Source organism: Stenella coeruleoalba, assembly GCF_951394435.1.
Source record: "Stenella coeruleoalba genome assembly, chromosome: 16".
Taxonomy (NCBI): Eukaryota; Metazoa; Chordata; class Mammalia; order Artiodactyla; family Delphinidae; genus Stenella; species Stenella coeruleoalba.
In genome coordinates, this window is record NC_137162.1 from 12,073,035 (window position 1) to 12,085,301 (window position 12,267).

Genomic DNA, 12,267 nt, shown 5'->3' on the forward strand with positions numbered 1-12,267 from the left:
GGTCAGGGAACTAGATCCTACATGCTGCAACTAAAAAGATCCCACATGCCGCAACTAAGACCCGGTGCAAGCCAAATGAATAAATAAATAGTAAAAAAAAAAGGTAGAGTACATTTGTCACAACTATGGAGCCAATGTTGATACATTAGTAACTGAAGTTTATATATTATCCAGATTTCCTTAATTTTTACCTAATGAGTTTTTCTGTTTCAGGTTTCTATTTAGGATGTTTCCTTAGGATCCTCTTGGCTGTGACAGTTTCTCAGACTTTCCTTGTTTTTGATCACCTTGACAGTTTTGAGGAGTAGTGGCCAGGTTATTTTATAAACTGTCTTTCAGTTAGGAGTTGTCTGATGTTTTTCTCACGGTAAGACTGCGTTTTGGGCTTCTCTGGTGGCGCAGTGGTTGAGAGTCCACCTGCCGATGCAGGGGACATGGGTTCGTGCCCCGGTCCGGGAAGATCCCACGTGCCGCGGAGCAGCTGGGCCCGTGAGCCATGGCTGCTGAGCCTGCGCGTCCGGAGCCTGTGCTCCACAACGGGAGAGGCTACAACAGTGGGAGGCCCGTGTACCGCAAAAAAAGAAAAAAAGACTGGGTTTTGCATTTAGCAGGAGGAAGACCAGAGTGGTCAAGTGCAGTTCTCATCTCATCGTATGACACCTTGATCACCTGGCTGAGGTTGTGTTTGTTGGGTTTCTCTCCTGTAAAGTCACTCCCTCTCTCCTTTTTCTATACTGTTCTTCTTGGATAGAAGTCACTATGCACAGCTGACACTTAAGGAGTGGAGGCTTATGTGCTCCACTCTCTTGAGGGCAAAGTATCTATATAAATTATGTGGAATTCTTCTCCACAGGAAATTTCTCTATTTGCTCAATTTATTTATTCAATCATGTATTTATGTCGGCACAGACTCCCTTGTATTTTTGTAAACTCTCTCTCTCATTCATCTGGCACAGGTTCTCATATCTCTCTCCATTCTCCTTAGAAATAACTCTTTCTGTTATCTTCATCTTCTCTCCTCTTTCCTTTTTTCCCCCATTAGCCTTTTTTCCCACCCCTCTATTTATCCCTCTGTCTCTCATCTAAGCCCCTTCCTACTTGAATATCCTACCCAACTTCTCCAGCTATCCTCCTGACTGATTACTTCCTGTCCCGAATACAGGATGTGGAAAACAGGGGGAAGGAAACGGGGAAACGCTCATTAGTCATCATCAGAATAGTTTAGCAGTTGAGGGGGCAGAAAGAGGCTGTGAATATTTCAAGCATTGATTATTTTATCCGTCTTGCATATACGTGGAAATGATTTCTAGAGAGCTTGTGTCAGGGATGGTGCTAAGAACGATACACATAGTATCTCACTCAACCTCACAACAACCTCATCGTGCTTATTCCACAGTTGATAAAACTGAGGCTCAGAGAGATTACTTGCCGAATGTCAAGTAAAATGGCAAAGCTGTGGTTTGAAGCCACAACTAACTCCAAAACTGGCGTGCTCATAGCAATAACTGAGATGTATTCATAATCCTAGCTCCTTAGGAAATGTAACATGCCCCTAGTTCTAAAAACACCAATGTGGAGTATGGTAACTTGTTCATAGTCTCAGAGAGTCTCAAAGCTCTCATGAGGCTTTCGCTAGACCTGTCTGAATTTTTATAGTTACACCTTACACAGTCTTGCCCTTTTCCTCCATTGAGTTGTACCTTGGTTTTCACTTCCTGCAAAGCGAAGACTCCATAGTGTTTCATTCTTTTTTCTCTGTGAGTTAATATGGAGAACACTGTTAAGTTCTCTGTATTAGTTTTCTCTTGCTATGTAACAGGTTACCACCAGCAGTGGCTTAAAACAACACCCATTTATTAGCTCCCAGTTCTGTAGATTTGTGTGGCTGGGTCTGTGTTCAGGGTCTTTCCAGGCTGCATTCCTTTCTGGAGGCTCTGGGGAAGAATCTGTTTCCAAGCTCATCCAAGTTGTTGATAGAATTCAGTTCCTTGCAGTTATAGGACTGAGGCCTCCATTCACTGGTTGGCTTTTGGCTGGGGGACTGCTCTCAGCTCCTAGAGGCTGCCCGCAGTTTTTCGCTCTGTGGCTCCCTCCATATACTTTCTCATGCTTTGAATCTCTTACTTCCTCTGCCTCTGACCTCTACACCCAGATTTAAAGGGCTCATGTGATTGGTTAGGCCCACCCAGATGATGTCCCCCTCCCTTTTTTGGGGGGGATGTGGGATCTTAGTTCCTCAACCAGGTGGAGTCTTAACCACTGGACCACCAGGGAAGCCCCAATCTCCCCTTCTTAAAGTCAACTGTGACGTATAACGAACCTACTCACAGAAGTAATACACCATCACATTTACAGTCCCAGACATTAAACAGGATGTGTACACCACTGAGAAGGAGTCTTGGAAGTCTGTCTACCACAGTCTCCATTCCTTCATTTATCCACACATCTCATACTTATGGAATGCCTGCCCTGTGCTGGGCATAGTTCCAGGAGTTGGAGATACAGCAGTGAACAAGATGAACTTGGCCTCTTAAAGCTTACCATCTAGTATGTTAAGACAGACAGTAACCAAGGAAACAAAGAAAACTCCCAGTTAGTGCTGACTGCTCCTCTGAGAATTAAAACAGGCTGGTCTTTAGATTAGATTGGGTGGTCAGGAAAGGGTTCTCTGAGGAGGGACTATTTTAGCTGCTCCCTGAGAAGAGAGCACAATGAAAAGGTCCATGTGAAGATAGTCTAACATCCACAAACCCAGGATGAAAGCCCACACGTTCTAGGGTTCCTTCTAATCATGTTTAACACATTTCACAGAGAAGCCCCGTTTCAAACCACATCCAAGCCCACTATGCACAGTAACTTACTCATTCTGCTTCCTTGGCTATAGTTGGTTTGTGTAGCTTTGGGCATAATCTCCTCAATCCCCAAGCAGGAGCTGGGCTTCATGGCATGCCAACAATGGCACGTGTGAGCACGTGTGCCAATTCCCACAAACAAGCCCCTCTTTCTTCTTCCCTCAGCCTTCTTCTAGAGGCAAGCAGAATATTAATTGAAGGCTCCTGAGTGTAAGATGCCTTTTACCCAATAAATAACAGTATATTGCCAGGACATGTTTCTGCTAAAAAAGTATACTCAACTGAATTTGCATTCCAAGTTCCTGCTTTAAATGTGCAGAACCCAATGGCTCAGTGAGAACTGTCTGGCACAAGCACAGTGTACCCCACGTTTGCCTTTGGTACCCTACTGCCTAAAAGCTTTCCAACCCCGGTTAGACACTTTCATGGTTAGGAATTCAAGGCTGTGAGGTTTTGGACCTAGTCTGTTACGGTGCAGCTGGAACCACCAAGGTGCTTGGGTGTGACCATGAGCCAGGCACTGTCCAGACACAAAGATTAATGGTCCCAATCATTACCTTCAAAGGACTTCCAGGGTCATAGAGGAGACCAACATGCAGACGGGCAATTATAATATAGAAGGCTTGCTTTAACCAATTGTCATTTCTTCGACGAAGATTTATCGAGTGCTTACTCTGTGCAGGGCACTCTTACTGGTGCTGCAGATACAGCATTCGAACAAAACAGACAAATTCCTGCCCTCATCAAGCTTATATTCTAGAGGAGTAGACAATAAAGAAAGAAACTCATAAAATATATCAGGGATCAAATGATGATAAAGAAATAAATGCTATGGAGGAAAATAAAGAAGAGAAGCGTGCTAGGAAGTACTGTATGGGAAGAAGGGAGGTTATTATTACTTTAAAGAGGTGAGGGAAGACAGCACTGAAAAGGTGACACTGGCGTCACAAGGGAAAGGAAGGGATTGTGTAGGGCCTTGTAGGCCATTATAAGGACTGACTTTCACAGGGTGATCTGGGGGCCACAAGAGGGTCTTCATTAGGAGACTGACATGATCACTTCACTTTTGTGTTAAAAGGATCCCCTTCCTTGCTAAGTGGAGAAAAAAGAGAAGGGAGCCAGGTGAAAAGAGAAAGACAAGCTAGCAGGTTCTTATACACTCCAGATGAGAAATGATGGCGACTTGGATCAGCGTGATAGCTGTGGAGGTAGCACATGCGGGATTTGTTGATGGGTTGACTGGACGTGGGGATATGACAGAAAAAGTGGAGTCGAGGATGTCTCCAACACTTTTGTGGCTTAAGCAACCAGAAGAAAGGGGTTGTAATGGTTCACTGGGGGACGATGGCAGGAGGCACAGGTTGGAGCCAGAAGAGACCCAGAGTCTGGTTTGGGACAGGCTGGGTGTACGTTGGGTGTCTAACATTTGATGGATGTGAGACGGGCTTTCAGGGGAGAGATCAAGTGCTGATGATACAATTTTGTAACTTATAATCACAGATGTGATTTCTAAAGCTATGAGCTAGCGTGTTGGGTACCTTTGCCATAAACAAGCATTTCCACTGCATAACTAATTGGCCGTAAGACAATTTTGTTATGAAGGATATAATAACTGGTTGACAATTTGGTTTCAACTGGTTGAAATGTATTAGCATTTCTTCTGGTTAGTGATATTATGGATGTCTTTATCGAGCTGACAGATGAGGTCCCTCTTTTACTTTTCGTTATTTTATCTTTTAGGGCAAAATTGCCTAAGGCCAATTAGTTATGCGGCAAAAAACATTTGGAGCCAAAACGCTTGTGGCAAAGATGCCTATGGCAAAGATGCATACTGCGAACGTACCTAGAAGCACGAGCTAGAACCAAGAGATGAAGGTAGTTAGAGGAGGGAAGAGGTCCAGCAGCTGAGCCCTGGAACTTTTCAACCTTAGAGGTCAGAGAGATAAGGAGCAGACAGAGAGGTAGGAAGAAAATCAGGAAAGGGTGATCCTGGAAGCCAAATGAAGACAGTGTCTCAAGGAGGATGCAGTGATCATCTGTGTGTGTGAGAGGAGATGGAATCCAACGTATTGGTAGGTAGGGGCTGGCTCTAGATAGGATAGTGGATGGAGAGTAACAGGAGGGAAGGCAGAGGGTCGGAGCACAGATGAAGATGGGTGGTAGATGGCGGAGTGCCAAAGTTCTCTAATTTTTCCACTGTTTTGGTCATCGGCTGAGAGTAGAGAAAGGACGTACTGGAGAATTAGAGAGGGGAAAAAGTATGAACTAGTCATCTGGGAGAGTGGGAGTGTGGCCCAGAGAAGTGGAGTAGGGTGGCTGAACAGCAACACAGTGCTTGTTGAGGCTGGTGGTCGTGAACTTAAAGTGAGACTTGTCGACATGGCTGTGCATTCTTCTCCAGTCACATTAGGCTCGAGGCAAGGAGTGGGTGGAGGGTTGGGTTGGCCAGGGTTTGGGGTAGAATAAAGGGAGAACTGAGCAAGAAAATAACTAAATGATGGAGTCTAAGTTGCGTCTGTAGGAAACAGAGAACAAGAGGGATGAGAGCAGCGAAAAGGAAGTACGGTTGATGAATGGATTGCAGGTCCCAGTCAGGCAGTAGGGTTGTTCAAGTTGGGATCTGATAGAATTAACCATAGGTGGTGGTGGCCAGAAAATAAGATGTTTGAAAACAAGATTTGGGAACTGAGACAGTTAGTGTGACAAGGTCTGGGTTAGGGGTCAGCAAACTATGGCCTGTGGGTTAAATTTGGCCTGCTGCCTGTTTTTATACAGCCTTGAGCTAAGAATGCTTTCTCACATTTTAAAATATATTTTAAAAAAAAGACTATTATCCTTTTAGTAAGAACAGTTCCTCCAATAATTGAAGACATTGCTTCCTGGCCTGCAAAGCCTAAAATAATTACTACCTGGCCCTTTATAGAAAAAGTGTGCTGACTCTTGGTCTAGACTCTAGACCATGTGTGAGTGGCTGAGCTCAGGTAGAGGACACATAGTGAAGGCCAGGTGGCCAGGATCATTTACTGATACAAGGGTATAGAGCCCACGAATCATTACGATGGTGGTGTTGGAGAGAGTGACAGGGAGCCAGAACTAAGTGGCAAGGAATGAGGGAATGTGACCTGGGTTCTGAAGATGCCTGTAGAGGACTGCAGTGTGGAGGAATCACATGTGGCCTAGACTGATGGCATGAATGTCAAAACTCAGAATTTAAGGGAGGAGAGAGAAAGAGAGAGAGCACGCTCTGGAAGTAGCTAGTGGGAAGAGCTAGTCGGTCACTGGTTACCTCCAGGCACCAGTGGTTTGATGGAGGAACACAGCCACCCCTTGACAAGGTGGCAGGGGCAGCAGAGTGCTCAGGGCTGGCCCCAGTGATGGAGTTAACGGTGGCCTGAACAAAGAGCACAGGCAAAGGGGAAGTTGGGTAGGGCTCCCGCTGGCAGAAAAGGCTTTGCAGAGGAAGCCTTTGGGCTGAAGCTTGGAGTACTAGCAGGAGTTAGTCAGGTAACAGTGGGGGAGGGGTTGGGGAGGGGCGGTATATATATGTGCAGGAAAGCATGGTATCTTTGAGCACTGACCTCAGAAAATCATGAGTGAACTTTGGCACAACTGGAGGTTCAGAATCAGTGCCATTAGGAGCTTTGGGTGAAGAACATTCTTGTTTCTTCTTTACTATTTGCATGCTGAGGCTTAGGGATATCGAGCACTCCGTGTAGATGGGGAGATGCTCTATGAATGAAGCGTGACACACATTGGCCTTTAAACTTGTTACCTCCCCATGTGTAAGGTAGGAAAATGTATTAGATACATATTTATGTAAGGATTTATTCATTTCTCTCTCCATTATTTTTTGAGAGTATCTTGTCTACCTGATGCCTTGCCAGGCATTGGGGATACAGTGGTGAACAACAAAATATGGTCCTTCCCCTCTCTGAACTTACAGTCTGCAAGTAATTACACTGAAGTATGGTCAGTGTTAAGAGAGGATGTTACTGGCGCTCAATGCCTTGGCACCTAAACTTATCTGGGGGCCAGGGAAGAATCCTGGCAGAAGTGACATGTATAGGTGATTGTTGCCAGAGTAAGGAATGGGCAGTGGTGAATTTCCAAGTGAAGTGATGGCATGCGCTGGGTTGGAGGTAGGAGAGGGCTGTTTCGGGCACTGAAAAGACACTGAGTGTGCTGAGAGATGGGCCTAGAGAAACGATGGGGGCCTGGACTGGAGTGGTGTCTCCGTTTCCACGTGGCTTCTTTTTTTTTTTTCAGCCTTGTGGGATCTTAGTTCCCTGACCGGGGACTGAACCCAGGCCCTGGGTGGTGAAAGCACGGAGTCCTAACCACTGTACTGCCAAGGAATTCCCTCCACGGAGCTTCCGGTGAGTGTTCAAATCTTCCTCTCTCTAGACTGCAAAATCTGAGAAGGCAGGAACCAAATCTGTCCTGTTCAACTGCTGTGTACCTACCTATCGGGTATTTACCTCCTCAGCCTGGCACATAGTAATGGTTTGTTGATGACATAGTTTGTTGAACGAATATATAAATGTGAACCTTGGTTTACTCCTGAAATTTATTGTTCGTCATTATAAATACCTTCATTACAGCATTCTTGTAAACAAAACAATGAATGTGAAAGCATTTCAGTAAACTGTAAAACGTCATATTTGTTTTAAAACTGTAAGACATTATGTTGCAAATATGTATAATGTAGTACTTCAGTTGTGCCCTTAACAACTGTTTTTTTTTTTTTGCGGTACGCGGCCCTCTCACTGTTGTGGCCTCTCCCGTTGCGGAGCACAGGTTCCGGACGCGCAGCTCAGCGGCCATGGCTCACGGGGCCCAGCCGCTCCGCGGCACGTGGGATCTTCCCAGACCAGGGCACGAACTCGTGTCCCCTGCATCGGCAGGCGGACTCTCAACCACTGCGCCACCAGGGAAGCCCAACAACTGTTTTTTTGAGAATCATATTTATTCCACTCAAGTCAGAAAAGCCCTCCAAAACACTGTATTAGAGAAATTATCCAGTCATATATAGTACAAAAGTAGCTTGATTAGAGAAAAAACCTTTATCACCCTGATTACTTCCGTTTGCCACTTCCTGAGTGACTTTTAGTATACTTAGGTTGCTTGTTTTCTACTATGCATTAATCAACAGCAAGTATTTATGCTTTTCTCCAGGCCCAGAAAAGATCCTATCTTGACCCTCATTACCCTCATTGTGTACTCATCTATCTCTGAGGGCCCAGGCGATCTCTGTGTCCCCAATTTTAAAATTTTACCTAGATATGAAATAAGCTTGCTTATTTGTTTAAGTTACTTATTACAACCCTCCTCCCCATACTAGTCCGGGCGGTGACAGGTCACCACTATCTCCAGTGATGAGCATCGCTGGCCCTAATGATACCTGCTCAAAGCATCTGTGTTAAATGAATAAATTCGGCATTTTAACTCAGTCAAGCCAGGACATTCTCTAGGCGGATGGGACCTGAGAGTTAACTTTGTATGACTCCGCACAAGTCATGTTAAAAGAAGAATCTGTGCCTTCCCGCCAGACAGAAGCTCTGACCCAAATCTCACCTTTCCCACCCAGATTGTCGCTCGAAGAGTGAGGTGGCGGAGAACCGGCTCTCTAACATTTCTCCGCGGAGTCCCCAGGTGCAGCCAGAGAGCTAGGAAGACTTCGGCTGGCGCCACGTCAGCCGGCAGGCGTGCGGCCAACGCGCCTGCGCGCGAGGAGGGGCGGTGCGCAGGCGAAGGCCCGCCCCTACATCCGGGGCCTAGGCGGCGGCGGTGCCGCCGCGCGGGGGTCACGTGTCTCTTTCCTTTCCGTCTCTGGCCGGCTGGGCGCGGGCTACTGCTAGCGAGGCGCGTGGAGCCTTGCGCTGCTACCCCTTCGTCTCCTCTCCTAGCCCGGGCCCCTAAGGAGTTCGCTGACGCCGGGTGAGCTGAGCCTGCCGCCAAGATGCCGGCCTATTTCCAGAGGCCGGAAAATGCCCTCAAACGCGCCAACGGTGAGTAGGGGATCAGGGCGCGCCGGACTGGGGCGGCCCGAGGCCTCGGAAGTCGAGGCGCCCGGGCCAGCTTCTCGCTGCTTCGCCGCTCAGCTGCGGCTGCACAGGAGGCCGATGCGGCCTGCCCGCCGCCGACTCAGGCCGTGGTTGGGCATGGTGTCCCTTCTCACTCCAACCGACGGGGGGGGTGGGAGGCGCGGAGCAGGGAACCGTCGCTCGAGGGCTCGTCCCTCCCGCCGCCTCCGCCGCCGGGTGAGTCTCGGGGCCGCGGCTCCCGAGACAGCCGTACCCGGGCCTGAGCTTCTTACTCCCGCCCGCCTCCGCTTGGTCCTCCAGACCACGGGGCTTTCAGCTTCGGCCCCGCGCCCCCGGCCGCCATCTGGGAGTGCCGGGGAGGAGGAAACATGGCTCCCTCCCGGGGACAATGCACGCCAGAACCTCGGCTCCACCTCCCGCCGGGCCCGGAGCCGGGCAGTCCCACCTCCTGCCCTCCCGCAGACAGCTCGGCACCCCCCGAATCCAGCCCCGCGCTTTGCGGGGTCAGGGTCCACTTACCCTCTCCTCTGACCACTATCTCCGCTTCGGGGACTCTGACCCATTTAACCCGTTTCCTATTTTTTCTGGCATTGATTATTGGCAGCTCAGAAGCCAACTCCGAATCACAGGAAGTTGGAACAGAGTTAATACTGTAAGAGGGACTTCAAGTTCTCTCTCAAAGATAACGAAAGTGAGGCCTAGGGAGTCTGGTTTGCCCAAGGTCACTCTGGGAGTTAGTTGTTGAGCTAGGAGCCTAAAACCAAGGTCTCTTCCAGATCAGTCGATTTTTTCACTACGGCGCTGCTACTTGCGATTTTTATTTACATATGTGTACTTATGGGAAAACTTATGGCGCTTCTGGGAAACCTTGTGCTTGTCCCGGTCTATTCAAGAGGCATTTATTACGTTGGCATTATGGGGGTGCAAATGTATTACACGTGCCTCTGGTCTTTAAACACTTTTTTATTTAGGGTTTGTAAGTGTTAAGGGCGTTCATTGCTCTTAGTTTCACCCTTCTTCCATCCAAACAAGTTTTGGATCTTATCCATGTTGTTGGTGGATATGCCGTGTCTGTTAAGCTTTTATGCTTGTGAAGCTTATTTTGTTAGTTTGTTTGAAAATCCTCTTAGGAAAAGGTCAATTTCAGTCAGTACATACAATTGATACTACTGATAATCTGTCAGGACCAGAGGTCTGTCACATGCTTGTTATTTTAACTAGAAGTAAGAATTTCGGGGAGAAGTAACAGTCTGTGAAATAGGATAGTGCCATATTCTGTGGAATAGAGTAATTGTTTTAAAAACAATTGAAACTACAACTTTGACCTGATCACCCATTTTAATTCTCCATCTAATAGTCAGAACAGGCAAGAAGTTTACAGATGTTGATTAATTTATAAGAAAGAAAATAGATTGAGATGGAAATTTAACCCTACAAAATGAGCTAGCAAAGTTAGGGAAAAAATTTTTTTTTGATGTTTTGAAACTTAGAGAATTATATTGTGGCATACCAAATGACTTGGGTGAAATTACTGCTGTAATTGCTTCTGCAGATCTGTTTTACAGTCCTTTGAATGCTTGACCAACAGACATTTTTCCCCCATGTTAATTGGCTAAAGCACTGTAATCTCAATGGCCTAAATATTACACATTTGATGTGTTCAGGCCTTGTTTCCTTTGCTCCTCCCTTCTGAATCTTTTTATGAACTTAATATGTCAGTAATTTTTTTAAATTAGAAGGGATATATGATATGTAACAAATCTTAAATCTTTTCTCACAATTTCTAAGTTGAAATAGATTTGATTCATGGAGGGCAATATGGGGAAAATGTCAGAAATTAAAGTAGGCAAGATGAGAAAGGGACACTGAGATGGAGGTGGAAACTTGAATTTTGTTAATGTAGTTTTTCAAAAAGGCCCCTTTAAACTGTAGGATGAGCGTAGGATGGTAGAGATGCCTTATCTCTCAAGTAGTAATTTCTGTACCTTTCATCTTGTGAACAGAGAGATCCTGTCTTAGTGTCAAAGAGCAGAATGTGGATGGCAAATGACACTGCTTACAAAACTTTAAATAGGATGATCAAAGCACATTTTATTTTAATGGAAATAATCTCATTTATCTATAACATTGGTAATCTCAATCACATCTGGACCTCATCCATTATGTTATCCTAATAAAACATGAATAAATTTAAGTGTAGAATAGTTTATCAGAGCAATATTTTTGGAAACAATTGGAAAACAATCATCCAGGAAAATGAGAACTTGGCCCAGCAGTTACAGGCAAGAAATTCATTCCCCAGAATCATTTGGAAAAAGCCCTTTTCTGGTTTATATTGTTAAGTAGTGCCAAATCAGTTGCTTCTGACCCTGTAACAGCTTTTTAACTTACACTCTACAACCAATGACTTAAAAATGAAGTTGTTAATAAACCTACAAATTGTGTAACATTATATCTTATCTACTTGGTCCGGTGCACAAATAAACTAGTAAAATTGAAGGGTTGACCTAAAGTTTTTCTTTATAGGTAGACACATAGTTTCAGTCATGGTGTCTTAAAGGTAAATTCAGAATGCCCACCCTCCTAGTAATAGTTGGTAATTCCAGATTTTAATTTTTATTTCAAAAATATCAGTCTGGAAATGAACATTTCTGTAAATTTTGCAGTAGAGGTTTTAGTGTGTGATAGTTTTTTCCAGCCTCAAAAACTTTTTTTCCCCTTAATTAGATGATTCAGAGGATCATCTAAACTATATCCTCATATCAGTTGGGATAAAGACAGGAACTCACCATCATGGATTATCATGAGAAACTTCTTTCCATTTCAGTGTTTTCTTTTAAAAACATCCTTGCCTGGTATCCATGTTTTCCTTTTTTTCTTGGTGGTGGTGATGGTCCTATGAAAAATTATTTTTTAATGCATTTGCTTTGGCTTTTATGAAACTATTGTTTCAGAGTTTGAAAGTATTGAATTTGGAATCCTAAATTTTGATTGGCTGTTGAGGAAATGAAAAGTACTTTTAGTTGTATCACTGAACAAGACTTTGTTTTTTTTAAATGACATTAAGATACCACACGAATTTAAAAATAAGATATTGGGAAAGTGAATTATTTTTTGACAGTTTAATATTTTGTCACCACATCATGCTGGTGACTCTTTGTGCCTATTCTGTATTGCGTTGACGGTGTTTATATATGGTAGTATGGGATTTAAATCCTCAGCATAAGTTTGGGAATTGGATATAATAGGTTATAATAGGTCATTTTGGTGTGCTGCTGTGATATTCTTAATGTAAAGGATAAATTTAAAAACATTTACTCCCCAATTTTTGGCTGATAGAAACTGTGTATGTCAGTTTTGAAAAGCATTTA

General features: G+C 44.9%; 1 protein-coding gene across 1 annotated transcript in view; it reads left to right on the forward strand.

Annotated features, from left to right (window-relative positions):
* The first annotated feature begins 8,426 nt into the window (after nt 1-8,426).
* Nucleotides 8,427-12,267, forward strand: part of EIF3A (eukaryotic translation initiation factor 3 subunit A) — a 33,823-nt gene continuing 29,982 nt past the window's right edge. Inside the window, exon 1 of the mRNA XM_079900867.1 lies at nt 8,427-8,860. Coding sequence (XP_079756993.1) covers nt 8,812-8,860 — 49 coding nt within the window. The 5' untranslated portion in view covers nt 8,427-8,811. The remainder of the gene's footprint in view (nt 8,861-12,267) is intronic.